The 17943-nt window shown below is 36.1% G+C and overlaps 1 protein-coding gene across 4 annotated transcripts in view; it reads left to right on the top strand.

Annotated features, from left to right (window-relative positions):
* KIAA1328 (KIAA1328 ortholog) overlaps positions 1 to 17943 on the top strand; it is a 223217-nt gene that overhangs the window by 17778 nt on the left and 187496 nt on the right. For all 4 annotated transcript variants that reach the window (XM_053912879.1, XM_053912880.1, XM_045187934.2 and 1 more), the window contains one exon: positions 9986 to 10101. In XM_053912879.1, coding sequence (XP_053768854.1) covers positions 9986 to 10101 — 116 coding nt within the window. The remainder of the gene's footprint in view (positions 1 to 9985; positions 10102 to 17943) is intronic.

Genomic DNA, 17943 nt, shown 5'->3' on the forward strand with positions numbered 1-17943 from the left:
TTTTTAACAGTGTCTTTGAGGTGAAAACATTCTTACCAAAGCATTAACTTTTTTTTTTTTTTAATGAAAACATGGCCTTAACTTTAACAGTGTCAGTGGGAAAACTGGACATGTCTAAATTCCAAGACCTACTTACATTGAAAGCAGCAATGAGAAAGAAGTTTATAGCACTAACTGTTCACATTAAAGAATGCTCACGTAAGAAACAAGAAAAAGGGGAGAGGGGAGGGAATTTCAGGGGAAAAGGGTGAAGGGTTTGTAGGAACAATTATAAAAGACACATAGACAATAACAGGGGGTGGGGTGGGGTGGTAGAAATGGGAGGGAGGTGGGGAGGGGTGGGGGTTAGGCTAGGGTGGGGGGAAAAGACAGAGAACTGTTCTTGAATAACAATAAAATTAGAGGAAAAGAAGAGAAAAGAAACAAGAAAAAGAACAAAGTAAATCCAAAGCAACAGAAGAACAGAAATAACAGAGATAAGAGCAAAAAAATCAATAAAATTGAAAACAGAAAAAATAGAGAAAATTCAATACAATTAAGCCAGTCTTGGAGGAATCCATCAAGAATGTAGCCCTGAGGTCCTTTTCAGTCAGTATCTTTATTGGTACTATGTATGAAAGTGTCAAAAAGATGCACATAGGAATTATTAATGTTTCTAAACAAAAATAAATATTAGAAAATATAAATAAGATTCAGAATTGGCATAATAGGTTGGAGACATGAATTCATTTAAACAGGATATAAGACAGTAGTGACAAGTGCAGGTTATTATATGCCTAAGAATAAAACTAAATTAGAAATTCATTTTAGAGAAAGACTAGTTAGGCACAGTATTATTATTATTATTATTATTATTATTATTATTATTTTTTTTTTTTAGGCACAGTATATTAAAAGAATATGTATGGCTCATAGGTAAATTTAACCTGAACATGAACAAGCAGTACTGTGCTGTTTGGCTAGAAACCAAATATATATATTTAATTGAAAAAACCTAATATGACTTTTTAATAACGTGCATATACCTCCTTAATAATCTATATATGATCAGGGAACTTTTTTACTTGTGATAAGCACACTAATAATAGAATACACATCCAAATTAATAGTCCAATGGAGAACAGGTACCAGAGGTTTTTGAATTATTTAGTTAGTGGAAGAGAGTGGAAGAGATGACTTGACGTATGGGCTTTAAGTAAATGAGGGCATTTTGCTGAGGTATCTAGTATTTGATTTACATTTGCAGAAGGATAAGTGAAATATTGATTGATCTTTTTCAGAGGTGTAAGGCTAGAGAGATTTCTTTTTGTTCAAGATTGCTGAATTAAGTGACCTCAGAAAGTCTTTTACAGTAAAATTAATGCATTGTTTGCATAGATGGGAAAAGCAGTGTCATTTACGGGGACTTGAAAAATGAATGGCTTTGCAAAATATTGTTGTTTGTGCTGAAAGATGGTAACTTCCTTATTCATGCATTTGCATATATATATATATTTTTTTAATTGAGACTTTTTTAGACAGGAAACAGTACCCTAGAGCAGTGGTTTCCAATATCTGACTATTTGGTCAGGGGCACTAACCTCTTTTCTATAGATTATCAAATTAAAAAAAATGACAACAGCCAACATGGCAATAGCTGTCTGGTGTTCATGAATCGAAATTATCCATATTTTTTCTCAGATTGGCAAAAAATATATATTTCCAGTGTGCCGCAGAATTTTAGTAATTAGTTTATGTGTGCCTTAAGATGAAAAAGATTGAAAATTGCTGCCATAGAATAATAAACAAACTGTACTATAGCTTAGTTTTTAAAAGAAAAAAGTTTTAAAATAATCTTGGCCACATTGCATTTTTTTAATGTATATGAGCCATATTCAAAGAATTCTGAAACATTCTCTACTATTTCTTGTCCTGTGCCCACACTGTCAAAGAATGAATGGTTCCCCAGTGAATACTTGTGCACTAACTCATCTGAAGACAGGATTCTTTTCTAGGCTCAGATACTGATCTTTCCCAAAGGACAGTTTGCTGGTACTACAGTTTGCTTGACATTTCTCAGAAGGAAAATTGAAAGTGTAACACCATTATTCTCCCATAGTAAAATGAGTAGATCATTATTGTATGTTTATTCTGGTCTTTTAGTTTTTTTAACTAATCATAACTTTTTTGTCATAATTGAATGTACATTGCAGTACAATAAAATATTAAGACTTTAATTTTTCAATGACTTAGTTTTTTGTCTTCTCATTTGAAGCCTTGTGGAATTTTTTTGTGTGAATGGTGTTTATAATTGATTACATAGTACATTTCAAGAAAAAATAAGGAATTTTTCATCTGTTTAGGTGCAAAGTATTCTCTGAACTTTAGTTTATCTCGACACAGTAGAACAGTTAGTATGCCAAAATTTATTTTCAAATTGTCCATTCTAAGCTCTATAATTTAAAGAATACTTTTTTGAGTGACTAATATGTACTCAATAATGTTTCTCTTGGCTCTGGCCAGATATTACTTCCTAAAAGAGGTTAATTTCTGATAGCATTTTCTTCCCCTTCTGTATGGCCTCTAGAAACATGTACAGTACTCTATGGATGTGAACAGTCTCCTTGACCTTGCTAGATCTACTCAGAATTATTTTGCTGCATCTACTTAGAGTCATGCATGGGCCATATTTTGATTCTGAAAAGTTGAAAGACCACAGCTGTAGGTACATGTGATCCACAAGTACAAGATCTGTCCAGAGTGTATCCAGCCATGTATTATGAAAGATAGACATTTATTGAAGAACATACAAGATACAAGAAACATTGTACATAGGACAATGGTGCCTCAGTCCCCTTCAAAGTAGACATCTTGGCACCTCACACAGTTCTTGCAGTCAACATCAGCTGCCCTGTCATATTTTCTTGAATCTCATTGACGGTCTGAAATCTCTTTCCTTCAAAGATGATTTTAGTTTGGGGAAAAGCCAGAAGTCGCAGGGTGCCAAATCTGGGCTATAGGGGAGCTGAGTCACCTGGATGATTTGATGTTTCACCAAAAAACTCTGCATGAGACGTGATACATTAAGTGGGTACATTGTCATGATGAAGCTGCCAATCAGCAGTTGCCCATAGCTGGGGCCTTCTGAATCATCCAAATAGTTTCCATGGAGGAATGTTCACGCTGAATGCAAAATTTGATGCAGATACATGGCTCTACTTGCTCATTTTTAATGCAACAGCCACATAGTACACATGCTCACTCATCAGAGTCTACCACCCCCACTGACTGACTAGTACAGTGAAGTTGTCATTGTTCACGCATGCGTGTTCCAGTCCACTCTCCTTGGCTGCCAGGTTATGTGATGTTGTTATAATACCATTGGCTGGATTTTTTCTGGACAGACCTCGTATATACTGTAGCTTTTCGTTCATTCCTCAGGCAGTTTTCTGTCTGTATTTGTTTTTTAGCCATGGCCTTTCTATATGCTGCTTATTCTCTTTCATCGTTTATTTTTTAAATGCTTATTATAATGGATTCAGATTTCTTAAACCTGAAATCAACAAGAGAAAGGAAGACTCATTGAGCTAAGAGAAGAGTTAAGAGCAGAGGTTACCAAAAATTTTTATGAAACAACTTATCTAGGTTGCTGTCTCAAAATTGGAACATTTGATGTTTGAGAATTGAGTATTCTCAGGTTAGTTTTTTATAACTGAAAGTGTTTATTCTTATATTAATTATCAGGTTTTACTTGAAAAACAATTATTGATCATTTGCTACCTGATAATCTACTTTTGCAAAGTATTCGTGGAAGACACAATAACTTTTTATCATTTTATGTTATGCCAAATTTATTTCTGGTAGTTTTTAAAGTAATTGATTAATTCAAGATATAACAAAGGGAACTGGATATTCAATTCAGTTATTCAATTCGATATTCAGTTATTCAATTCAATATACAATTATTCAATATTATACTAGCTCTGAGGCCAGAAAAATTACATCTTTATTCACTCTATAGCATACTTCCCCCCTAATTTTAATATATGTGTAATTATACAAATAATAAAATTATCTTATTCAAAAAATAAAATCACAGATAAAAGTAAAATCACTTTGGCATTCCCCTTCTCTCCACCCATACCTTCTTATACACATACTATTTAAGTTTGGGTGGAATTTGTTCCTTTGAACTTTTTACTTTGAAATAATTTTAGAATCAGAAAGTTTACAAAGATAGAATTTTCATGTATATTTCACTCAGCTTTCCATACTGTTAACATTTTGCATAACCATAGTACAATTATCAAAATTAAGAAATTAACAGTGGTGTGATACTATAAGTATACACTTTATTCATGTTTCACCAATGTCATTTCACTAATACCACTTTTTCTGATCCCAAATCCAATTCAGTCATTGTGTTCAGTTGTCACTTCTCCTTAGTCTTTTATGATCTGCGATAGTTTTTTGTTCTTTTATAGCCTTGACACTTGTCAGATATTTTATAGAATGCTCCTTAATGTAGATTTATCTGGTGCTTTCTCTTGATTAGATTCAGATTATGCATTTTTCGCAAGTTTTTGTGTGGATGTTTTTATTTCTTAGGTTTATACCTAGGAATGGAGTTGCTGAGTCATATAGTAACTCTATGTTTAACCTTTTAAGGAATTGCCTGACTGTCTTCCAGAGTGTCTGTACTGTATTACATTCCTACCAGCAGTATATGAGGGTTCCAATTTCTCCACAGCTTTTCTAACATTTATTATCTGTCTTTTTCATTATACCATTTTAGTGGGTATGAAGTGTCATTTAATTGTGACTTTGATATACATTCCAAATGACTATTATCAAGCATCTTTTCATGTGCTTGTTGGTATTTGTGTATCTTCTTTGGAGAAAAGTCTACTCTTACAAATTGGGTTGTTTTTTTGTGTGTGTGTGTGTTTTTATTGTTGAGTTCTCAGAGTTCTTTAGGTACTGCATTTATAAGTCCCTTATCAAATAAATTGTGTGCAAAAATTTTATCCCATTCTGCACATTGATTTTTACTTTCTTGATGGTGTAATTTGAAGCCCAAAAGTATTTAATTTTGATGAAGTCCAATTTATCTACTTTTTTATTACTTGTGTTTTTGGTGTCATATATAAGAAATCATTGCCTAATCCAAGGTCATAATGATTTATGCCTATGTTTTCTTCTAAGAGTTTATAGTTTTAGCTCTTACATTTTGGTCTCTGATTCATTTGGAGTTAATTTTTGTGAATAGTGTAAAGTAGGGGACTGAGTTTATTTTTAGATTTTTGCATGTGGATAGCAAGTTGTGTCATCCCTATCAGTTGAAAAGACTATTCTTTCCCTTTGACTTTCTTGGCACCCTGGTTGTTAAATGAGTTTACTGTAAATGTGAGTGTTCATGTCTGTTCCATTGATCTGCGTGTCTGTCCTTATGCCGGTACCACACTGTCTTGATAACTGTCACTTTTTAGTAAGCTTTGAAATGGGGAAATGTGAGTCCTCCATCTTTTTCAAGGTGTAGTTGAGTCCCTTTCATTTTCATATGAATTTTCAGATTATACCACCTTGCCAATTTCTGCAAATAAACCAGCCGAGATTTTGATAGAGATTGAGTTGAATCTGAAGATCAGTGTGGGTAGTCCTGCCATCCTAACAACACTGTCTTCCAGTCATGAATGTGGAATGTCTTTCCACCTACTTAGATCTCTAGTTTTTTTCAACAGTGTTTTGTAATTTTCAGTATACAAGTATTGCTTCTCCTGTTGAATTTATTCCTATGTGTTTTATTTCTCTTCATTGCAAATGTAAATTTAATTGCATTTAGATGCAAATGTTTCCTTAATTTGGAGGGGGTGTAGTTCACTGCTAGTGTATAAACAATTGATTTTTGTACATTGATCTTGTATCCTGAAACCTTAATGAACTCTTTCATTAGTTGTAATAGCTTTCTAGTGGATTTCTTAGATTTTCTGTGTCCAAAATCATGTCCTGAAATAGAGATGGTTTTACTTCTTTCTTTAAAGTTTAGATGCCTTTCATTTCTTTTTTCCTACCTTATTACCCTGACTATATCTCCAGTGCAGTGTTGAATCCAAGTGGCGAGAGCAGATATCCTTGTCCTGTTCATGATCATAGGAGGGAAGAATTCAGACTTGACATTAAATACGGTATTAGATGCAGGTTTTTCGTAGATGGCCTTTTTCAGGTTGAGGAACATTTTTCCTTCCTATTTATTTTTTTTGAAAATTCTGAGTCATTGGGTTTTTTTCAAACTCTTCTGCATTCAATTAGATGATCATGTGGGTTTTGTCCTTTATTTTCTTGATATAGTATATTATCAATACATTAATTGATATTTGAGTATTAAACCATCTTTTCATTCCTGGAATAAATCCCAGTTGGTCGTGATGTTTCATTGTTTTTTATGCTGCTGGATTCTGTTTGGTAGTATTTTGTTGAGAATTTTTACATCTACATTTATTCAGTATAACTCCATAGTTCTTAGAGCCCTTTTGACATCAATTGCTGTCTGTGATTTCTTAAAGCACCTGTGTTCCTTTAGACAGCACATTTTAAACAATAGCCAAATGTTAAAATTTGTAAAGAGGATATTAAGATGATTTCACTGAAATATTTTTTAATGATGAAAGCCTTTCGTTTTACCACGTGTTTACTTTTTAAAAAAATCCTCACCCAAGGATATGTTAATTGATTTTTAGAGAGAGAGGAAGGGGAGAGAGAGAGACAGACAGATGAGACAGACATCAATGTAAGGGAGAAACATCAGTCAGTTGCCTCACATATGTGCCCCAACTGAGGATCGAACCCACAACCTAGGTATGTGCCCTGATCAGGAATTTAACCTGCGACCTTATGTTGTATGGGACAACACTCCAACCAAATGAGCCACCCAGCCAGGGCCACTTACTTTTGCTTGAAAGCAATATGGCCCTTTCTGTTTGCTACATGTCCAATGAAATCTGTTCCATCCTTCCCCAATTCTTACCTACCACGCTGATATTCAGAATTTATAAAATACAGCCAGAATATCCAGCTCTGAAATGCAAGATGTTAAGTAAGGGAAGAAATTTATCGGGTTGGCCCCTGGGTGAGCTGTAATTCTCTTCGGGACAGACGTTTTGCTGACTTGGCCTTGTCTTTCACATTAGTGTATGAGTACCCTTTCCTAGAGTATCTAGAACATAAGGGTATGCAGAGCCACATAGTAAATTTCTTTCTAGAACACTAGTTTTACTAAAAAATTTAGAATAGATGGGTGTGGGGAAGCTTTTAGAAACAGAAAAGATAGTTGTATGGAGAAAAATATAAAATATTCAGGGATATTCGAGCTAAACCATAAGATTTCAAAGAAATTCAGTAGTTTCAGCACAATTTTCAGCCCAACCACCCAACTATGAGGGTATGGATTCTCTGTTTTTGTTAGGTAACAGTACATTTTGTGAAAGTTTTTGAGAAATACTCAGAGGCATTAACTAAATGCTAACAATCTTACTTTATGAATAGGCTATTGTCCTCTTTGTAAATAATTAACATACCATCTCTGGGAATATCCTTTTGTCAGTTTTAATCTTTTTGTCCTATTAGTTAAATATTTCCCTTTTCTGCACTTAGCTTCTCGTGTTGTTAATTAACTTGTTGCTATACTTTAAATGAGATAGAGGATTAAGTCTTTTTATGCTACTTTGTGGTCGGAGAATGCTTTGATGGAAAATGTAGATCATGATACCAGATGTTTTCTCTAACACATACCTCATGGGAAATATTATTGAACAGAAAGTAAACAAGAAGACAGATTTCATAGTGAATATCAAACCTTGAGGTTGTTTTATTGGCAAGTCCTCTGCATTCAAAAACTGTATGAACATACTTGCTTATATTACCTGTGTTAATGGGCCACAAAGAAGCCCTGTAAGTGTTGTACTGTGTACCTACCACAGCTTGTTAATTTTATAGCCTTCTAGAGCATAATAATTGCTAAAGGGTAGTCTAACAGAAGGGGAGCATAACAGAAAAGACAAAAAAGTAAAAATAAAAAGCCCTGTTTAAATAGTGTAGTGGTAAATTTTTCTGGACAGAGCAGTTTAAGTTTTGGGAAGAGCTTCTCACACACTCTGGCATTATGGGAAGTGTGTACAAGCAGTTGTGCCCCAGCGCCCAAGAGTTCACTCGCCTGTCTTTCAGCTTGAACAAAGGGACAGAGTAAATGTTGGACTGCGCCTGTACGCTCTGACCTGGCAGGCTCTAGAGATAACCTCTGTGTTCAGTGCAACGTTAAGGGGAATTTGACAATCTACAAGGCAGGAGTATAAATCCTCTGCATATACGTATATTTGTTCTTTGTTTAGTTGTCTGGATTCCTCGTAATTATATCAGTTTTAGAGATTACCTTCTTAGAAAGAAGGGCCTCAGTACTATTCATTGGTCTAATATTATGCTAATCATAAATAATAGGGTTGAGGAAATGATCTGAATGCCAAGATAAGCAAGAAGAAATAAACCTATTTTATTAACACTGCTGTGTGCTATGCATTTCACACAAATTATTTCAAAGAAAATGCAATCAACTCTTGAACACTCTAAAATTCTAATTTTCATTCTGTCTTATTAACATCATTGATTTCAATATTTCCACCAGAAGGCTAGCAAGAAAGGAAAAGCTATGGAGTTCACGTTATTCAGAAATCATTCTGGTAGAAGAGGGCTCTGGGAGAAAGTGACTTTAGGAGCTCAAAGGAAAGGTGTGGATTCCCTGTGGGTCTCACTCACACACATCCTTGTGTGACCCCGTAGGATAAATGTGCTGTGCTCTCTCTGGGGAACAAGCACAAGTAACAGAAACTCAGGGCCAACAGCTATGTGCACAGAGGCACATGACAATTAGGGTTCTCATTTTAAATAAGTTTAAATGTTGTTTAGTTGTTTCTCGGGGGGGGGTGTTTAAAGACATATTTATTCCTTTAATGTTACTGTTACGGACCACCCCTTTTTAGTAGGATTGAATTGGAATACTTTTCAGAATTCTACATTAAAGAATAAAAAATTGGGGGTTAGTCTTTTCAACTTTAAAATTCTTTTGGACTAAGAATAAATGTAGTGCAAAATTTTTATGTTAATGCTGTGTTTTTACTCTAGCCTAGATATTTCTGTGTTACTGAGGGATGCAGGACATCAGTACTGGAAGAAAAGAGTAAAATTCCTATGTATATTTAGTGACACATTTAAGTGATTTACATGTTTATGTCATTGACAGTATTTAAGTAAAAGTATAAAAAATATCTAGCCCTGGCTGGTGTGGCTCAGTGGATTGAACTGCGACCTGCAGGCCAGGGGAGTCACCGGTTCAATTCCCAGTTGGGGCACATGCCTGGGTTGCAGGCCAGGTCCTGGTTTGGGGTGTGTGGGAGGTGGCCACACATTGATGTTTCTCTCTCTCTCTTCCTCCCTCCCTTCCCCTTTCTCTAAAAATAAATAAATAAAATCTTTTTTAAAAAGTATAAAAAATGTAAAATAAAATAATTTGACCATTTTGAAAATGAAGAAATGAAACCTAATGTTTTAAAAATTAGATATTTTTCTGTCCTACATTATTATTGGGAACCTATGTCTCATGTTGGACTTTCCATATTTAAGATACTTCTGAAAATTTTCTTGGTTTTAAACTCACATCCATATTTTATTGCAAAGGTGTGAAAGATTGCCATATAAAAGGTGGACATGAACTAATGGGGAGGATTACTGGAGGGAAAGGGAGTACCAGTTGGAGGGGGGCAAAGGGGAAAAATTGGGAAACTAATAGCATGATCAATAAAATATACTTCAAAAAATGAAAAAATACATAGAGTATCCCTGAAGACCTCTGAAAGAGGTAAGCATTCCTCTGGAAGAAGTCTAGCTTTGGTAAACTGCAGCTGTAGGCACATGTTCTATTTCATTCTCATCGGCATTTTCTTTCCTTTTTTTCTTGCAGAGTGAGCGAGGAAAAGGAGGTGACAGAGGAACGGCTCAAAGCGGAGCAGGAATCATTTGAGAAGAAGATCAAGCAGTTGGAAGAACAGAATGAACTGATCATCAAAGAAAGGGAAGATATCCTTTTTGAAAGTTCTGTTTTTTAACATGTAGGAAGTTTGACCCTTTTATGAAGAAAATGTAAACTCCAGAGAAATAATTGTTCTGCTTTATAACAGGGGGTAAGTCTGCATGGCTGCCATTTCTAGGCCAGCAGAATGACACTTACCAGCACGTGCTGTTGCTTCCTTTGTGCTTGGTGCGCCACCCAGCTGTGCTGTGGCCGCTGGTCTACCGTGGAGCACCGATTTGTCAACTAAAAAAGACAGTAAGAAATTTGGGCACTAAAATGTAGTGCTGGAACTTTATTAAATTCTTCTGCTCAACTACTACAGTTGAGCCTGAAACCTCTTTGTATTTAGTCTTCTTCCTAGCTAAACCTTTGATAGTCCTATGTAATTCTACTCTGAAATCACAAACATTTAAAAAAGTCTGTGGTAATTTATAGGTGTTTTAATTGATAAGCATTTTACACTGCAGCAAGATGCCCCCAAACTATTTTCATGGAGGAGTAAACTGTTGGCATTAGAACTAGGGAGGGGTGTGTGTGTGTGTGTGAGGGTGTTTGAGTGTGTGTTCATATGGTCATGTGCCACATAGTGTTTTGGTTACTGATGTACCTAATATACAAACATGGCCCCACGAGATTATCATGGGGCTGAAAAATTCCCGTGGCCTAGTGATGCACTGCCCCCGTGTTTGTGGTGAGGCTGGTGTAGACAAAACCACGGCGCTGCTGGTCAGAGCGCATGAAAGTACAGCACATACAATTATGTACAGTACATTATGCTTGGAAATGATAGCAATCGACTATTACTGGTTAATGTATTTGCTGTACTATACTTTATATTTTTATTTTACAGTATATTCTTTCTACCTAAAAAAAGTTTTGCTGTCAGTGTGCCCTATTACACAAAGCAGCAGCCTCGTGCATCTCATGTTTACTGTGTCCCTTGACTGCATCATTTTCCCATGTGCTTAATTTAATCTCGTGTTGTTTGTGCAGTAACATACTGTAGGGGCTCGTGGCCCAGGAGCAATAGGCTGTACCACATGGCCTAGGTGCGAAGTTGGCTGTACCATCTAGGTTTGTGTAAGTAAACTCTATGATGTTTACACACAATGAAATCACCTAATGAAGCATTTCTTCGAATATAGCCCCAAGTTACTGGTGCATGACTATGTATATACACACACACTCATATATATCTGCATATGTATGTGTGTATGCACACATATGTATTTGTATATACATATATGGGGGGACCCCAAAATAATTTATTTATTAAAAAGTGTGTGTTTGTTTTTACATGTTTAAACTTTGGTCATCTTCAAAGTACTCTTCATTTAATGCAATACTCCTATGGAGATGTTTCTTCCATCGCTAAAAACGGTTTTTGAACTCATTGATTTTGATGCCTTTTAGTCTTCTGCTGTTTTTTGTTTCACCCTTTTCACATCAGCAAAACGTTTCTCTTTGAGGACTTTTTTCATCTGGGGAAAACAAAAAAAGTCTCTCAGGGAAAAAGCAGGTGGGTAGAGAGGGTGGGGTTTGGGGGTCATGCTGTTTTTGGTCAAAAACTGCTGAACACTCAGTGTAGTGTGGGCAGGTGTGCTCATAAGTCATCCATCATGAAATGGGCAAACATGTTGAATCTTCCAAAAAATTCTCTGAAGCTGAACACAGCCTCTCACAACAACGCCAGCTGGTACACTGACACAGATGGGTTCCTAGAACCTTCTCCCAGCAGGGGAAGCCTGTACTACAAAGGGCCCGCCCTCCAGAAAATAATTCCATTGCAGGGGGGTTCCTCCTTCATATATAATTTTAAGAAAGTAAAATAAAAACTGGTGTTATAACTTAATTATATTTTAAGGGATATGTGTTAAAATAATAATTTCTGAAGTTTCTTGTGACTGGATAGCATTACTTATTTTTAAGTGCTTTTTGTAGTGGCAATTGATATAAAAAGAGAAGTGACTGCCCCTAAATTTAGGGTGATGGATCTACCAGATAAACTAGTGTACTTGAAAAATCCTTTGTCCTTGATAGGTGCCAGTATCATTATTAACACTATTGTTATTATTTCAAAGGTTCTTCAAGTGCCAAAAAATGATCATATATTGAGAGTAACTGTACCTTTCTGAATACTGGAAAAATAGAAGCATAAAGGTAAATTAATCAGCTTGAAAACCACAAAGTATAGCTATAAAAATGAGTTATGAATTTGTATTTTTCAAAAAGTAGGAGTACATGACTGTACTATAATCAAAATTCTCAAATTTGGTTGGCTGAGTAGAATGTCCATAAGGCTTACTGGCTCCACAATTCTGAAGGAGTACTTTTTCAATTATTTTTTTTCTAGATCTCTTTAGCATCTGAATACTCTTCTCTAGCCTTCTCTCTTCTTTGCCCTCATTGGCTTTATTGCCCAGGTTGTCAACCTCAGGCCAGACCCTCTTCCTGCTACTTTTCTCTCCAGGTTAAAGTAGTGCTGTTCAGTCAGAGTTCATGAGGGACTGTGCTCAGCCAGTTTGGTCTTTTCACTTCTCATGAGGAGTAGTGTCTCAGGACTGTAGCTCTTTCATAAAAGGTAGATTAGGAATGCTTTTATCTGTAACAAAAATTTGCTTTACAGGGTTCTGTTTTTTTCCCATGTGACAATTCTGGAGATGCGTGGCTTCTAGCATTGGTTCACTGGTGTACAGTTTTCAGTGCGGGACCTCTGCAGTTCCCTTAGCCTCTTCTAATGGGGCAAAGTTCTGGGTTGCAAAATGGTTGCTCCCATTCCAGGTATCGCGTTTGCATTAAGGTAGGAAGAAAGGGGCAGGGCGGGGGGGTAGATTTGGGCAGCTGCAACTCACTCTACATTTTTAAAAAACATAAAATCTTTCTCAGAGTACCCCTTCCCACCCCCATCTCTCCCGCAAGTCTTTCATGAGATATTTATTGTCCTGAACTTTATTACTTGGCCATGCCAAGCTGCAAGAGAGCTGAGAAGAGTGAGCATTTAGCTTGTCTAACTGATATAATAGAAAGCAGCAAGGGAGGAGGAGGTTAAGAATGAGGTTAGCCTCCAACTCTGTCTGCTAGCAGAAGCAGGGGAAATAGAAACCACTGTTTACATAGGGAGGAGGTGGTGATACCTTGACCTTACTGAGCAAAAAAATAAAATAGAATAAAATAATAATTATTATGTCCAGTGGAATTAGAGTGAGTTGCGGAAATAAGGTGAGAGAGGGAGGTAGCAAACAATTTAGAAAGCCTGGCCATGGAGTGGGGCTTTGTTTATCCGGTGATATGCCTAATAAAAATACATGGCTATCTAGAGAAGTAGAATCTAATTTTGGTGGGCTATCGCATTTAGCACTCTCTGGGTCAAGATTAATTGCATTTAGTGCTGAAGCAATTTAAAATCAGTATGGCTCTGAATGGTTTTTTCTTGCCCGGCTAGATATTGAGATGCCCCAGGTGGTTGTAGTGATACAATTTTTCCTGTTTCTGCCATGACTTAGCTCAGGGGTCATCAGACTGCTGCTGGGGGCCTAATCCAGTAGGGTGCCCGCTAAGCCCAGCCAGATCTATTCATTCACGTGCTGTCTATGGCTGCTTTGGCACTGCAGCTGCAGGTTGAATAGTGGCAACAAAGGCCCTGTGGCCTACATCGCCTACTATATTTACTATCCAGCCATCTGCAGAAAAGCTTGCTGACCCCTGATCTATCATATAAGCTGAAAGGGAAAGGAAAAGGCATGTAAATAAAGCCAAAGTCTTAAGACATGTGACATAGACCTATTTTCACATGGTTTGAGGGGATTTGACTTCAGCCTTTTTAATTATTGTGAATGAAGATGGGAGTAAATGTTAGACTATTGTCAATAATTGAAATGGTTTAATTAACATAATTAGTTTAGGATTTTTTTTTGAATCAACAGAAGATAGGTGGTATTTTGGGAATTTGTCAAAGAGAGAAAGGAAGATACTAAAAACAGTGACAACTGAGGTTTTTATTCCAAGTAGGTTGCTCAGGTATAAATCTCCTTTACCAGCACAAACTTGTCAAAAGTTAATGTAGATGATTGTACAGTACATGAAACTCTATAAAACTTAGAAACATAGCACAAAGTATAATTTAAAACAATATAATTTTAGCTACAGATACGTTACCTATCATGCATGAATGATTCAGACTCTAATATACATGAAATCTGATCATTTTAGATCATTTTTTAATGTCTATTTCTGTATGAGGAACAATATGAACTCTAATTTTTGTCATTTTAAGTGTGTGTTATGCTAAATTTATGGATCTCTGTTTTAAAATTTCTAATAACTTAATATGTCGATCAATTATACAAATAGACCAGTCCATTAGTAAAAATATGAAAAAAGATATTTTACATGTTTGCATTTGGATCAGGCCTTTGAAGGATTTGTTCTTACAGCAAACAGAATTATTACTAAAAGTTAAAAATTCTTGGTAATTTTCAGTCTTTGCACAGAGAAAGCTTATTTTCTGAGAACTTAACTATGTAAACGAATATGCCATTTACAAAGTCAAGCAGTCTGATGAATGTTGTATATTTTTGCATAGCTAAATGAGTTTGAAAGGAGAGGTAAATCTGAAACTTCAAAAGAGAAAAATGTCCACTGTTCCAATAGAAATAATTCTGAAATACGTAAGCATGTATAGTGTGAGACAGGATGTAGTCATTAGAGAAGTTGATTAATATTTGAGTTAGTTGTATTTCTAGAGCATATATCTTAAGTCAGGATGATATCAAAAGCTTACAGAAGGAAAGTGAAGTCTGGTGTTTGCTAACTTCACCATTTGAACTGGCACAGCAGGAGAAGTGATAGAGAAGAAAGCACTGTGGGCTTTACAGTGTAAATATTGTTCTAGGGCTGACTGCCTATCTGCCCTTGGGAAAGCTACTGAACTTCTCAGAGTCTCTCTTTTCATCTGTCATATGTGGAAAACTGATAATGCCTTTTCTACAGGCCTGCTGAAACGTGGTTTTCTCTTCATTGTGTATGTGCAGAAGCTAGCAGTGTCTTGTACTCAGTAGGTACTGGAAGAAAGATAGAAATTCTCATTATTACTGTGACTCACAGGAGTGAGGGATGAGATGACCAGCTCCTGTTTCTCCTTTTTGTGCCTTTCTTCACTGGGGGTTGACTTTCATTGGGTTATGCAAGTGCTTTCACTGCTTAGAGGGCCGAGTAATAGAGTGAAATTGATATGTTCTTGGCTTTATCTTCTAATTTCTATGAGAGAGGAAGCCTCTCTGTACTACATATGCCTGTTGAGTGCTCATTGGGAAGAAACCAGGTCTTCTGTCCCAGAAACCAGACTGACAAATGTGTGTGTGTGTGTGTGTGTGTGTGTGTGTGTGTGTGTTAATCCTACTGGTCTGTTTTCTTTCTTTTTTAAAATTTTTATTTATTTTTATTTTTTTAAACTTTTTTATTGTTATTTTGTTAGAGTTGTCCCAGTTTTTCCCCCTTTGCCCTCCTGCACCCAGCCCAACCCCCGATCCCACAGTCAATTCCCACACCATTGTCCATATCTGTGGGTCATTCATACATGTTCTTTGACTAGTGCCTTCCCTTCTTTCCACTATTATCTCTCTACCCTCACCCCTCTGGTCACTGTCAGTCTGTTCCATGTTTCCAGGTCCATGGTTCTATTTTGTACGTCAGTATATTTTGTTAATTAGATTCTTCTTATAGGTGAGATCATATGGTATTTGTCTTTCACTGACTGGCTTATTTCACTTAGCATAATATTCTCCAGTTCCATCCATGCTGTCGCAAAAGGTAGGAATGCCTTCTTTCTTTCTGCTGTGTAGTATTTTATTGTGTAAATGTACCACAGTTTTTTGGTCCACTCGGAATTGCTGGGTCAAAAGGCAGTTCCATTTTTAGTTTTCTGAGGAAATTCCATGCTGTTTTCCACAGTGGCTGCACCGGTCTGCATTCCCACCAACAGTGCACTAGGGCTCCCTTTTGTCTGCGTCTTTGCCGGCAGTCATTTATTGACTTATTACTGATGGCCATTCTGACTTATTACTGATGGCCATTCTGATTTATTACCGATGGCCATTCTGACAGCCATGTGAAGTGATATCTCACTGTGGTTTTAATTTGCATCTCTCTGATGGCTAGTGATGTTGGGCATATCTTCATATGTCTATGGGCCATCTGTATGTCCTCCTTGGAGAGGTGTCTATTCAGGTCCTTTGCCCATTTTTTAATTAGATTGTTTGTCTTCCTGGTGTTTGGCAGATGAGTTCTTTATATATTTTGGAGAGTAAAACCTTGTCCAATGTATCATTGGCAAATATGTTCTCCATTACAGTCAGTTCCCTTTTCCTTTTGGTGATGGTTTCTTTAGCCACGAATAAGCTTTTTAATATGAGCTAGTCCCATTTGTTTATTTTTTTTTTCCCTTATTTCCTTGCCCTAGGAGATATATCGGCAAAAATATTGCTACATGGGATATCTGAAATTTTCCCGCCTATGTTTTCTACTAGAACTTTTATGGTATCATGACTTATATTTAAATCTTTTATCCATTTTGAGTTTATTTTGGTGTGTGGTGTGAATTGATGGTCTAGTTTCATTGTTTTGCATGTACCTGTCCAGTTGTCCCAACACCATTTGTTGAAGAGACCATTTTTACTCCATTATATGCTTGTGCTCCCTTTGTCAAATATTAATCGACCATAGAGACATAGGTTTATTTCTGGGCTATTATTCTGTTTCATTGATCTATGTGTCTGTTCTTATGTCAGTACCAGGCTGTTTTGATTACAGTAGCTGATATCAGGTACTGTGATCCCTCCAACTTTATTCTTTCTCAAGATTGTTGAGGCTATTTGGGGTCTTTTTTGGTTGCATATACATTTTTGGCATATCTGTTCTGTATCTTTGAAATATACCATTGGTATTTTAATAGGACTTGCGTTGAACCTATAAATTACTTTGGGTAGTATGGACATTTTAATGATGTTAATTCTTTAATCCATGAGCATTGTATATGCTTCCATTTATTTGCATCTTCCTTAATATCTTTCTTCAGTGTTCTATAGTTTTCCAAGTACAGGTCTTTTACCTCCTTGGTTAAATTTATTTCTAGGTACTTTGCTTTTCTTGTTGCTATAGTAAATGGGATTTTTTCCTAGTTCCTCTTTCTGATATTTCATTGTTGGTGTACAAAAATGTCATTGATTTCTGAATATTGACTTTGTATCCTGCTATTTTACCAAATTTACTTATTAGGTTGAGTAGTTTTGGTGGAGACTATGGGGTTTTCTATGTACACCATCATGTTGTCTGCAATAATGACAGTTTTACTTCCTCCTTTCCAATTTGAAGGCCTTTTATTTCTTTTTCTTGTCTTATCACTGTGACTAGAACATCCAGTCATTGTAGGGGATTTTTAACACCGCACTGTCAACATAGGATAGATCTTCTGAACAAAGAATCAACAAGGATATTGTGGCACTGAATGACACTCTAGGTCAAATAGACTTAATTGATATATACAGAACCTTTCACCCCAAAGAAGCAAAATATACATTCTTTTCAAATGCACATGGAACATTTTCAAAGATAGACCACATGGTAGGACACAGAACAAAGCTCAACAAATGCAAGAAAATTGAAATAATATCAAGCATGTTCTCAGATCACAATGGATTGAAACTAGAAACCAACCTCAAGGAAAAAAACCCTCAAAAACATTCATATACATGGAGACTGAATAATATGTTATGAAGTAATGAATGGGTCAACAATGATATCAAGGAAAAAATCAAAAAGTATTGGGAAACAAGTGAAAATAAACACACAAC

The sequence above is a fragment of the Desmodus rotundus genome, chromosome 10 (genome assembly GCF_022682495.2).
Source record: "Desmodus rotundus isolate HL8 chromosome 10, HLdesRot8A.1, whole genome shotgun sequence".
Lineage (NCBI taxonomy): Eukaryota > Metazoa > Chordata > Mammalia > Chiroptera > Phyllostomidae > Desmodus > Desmodus rotundus.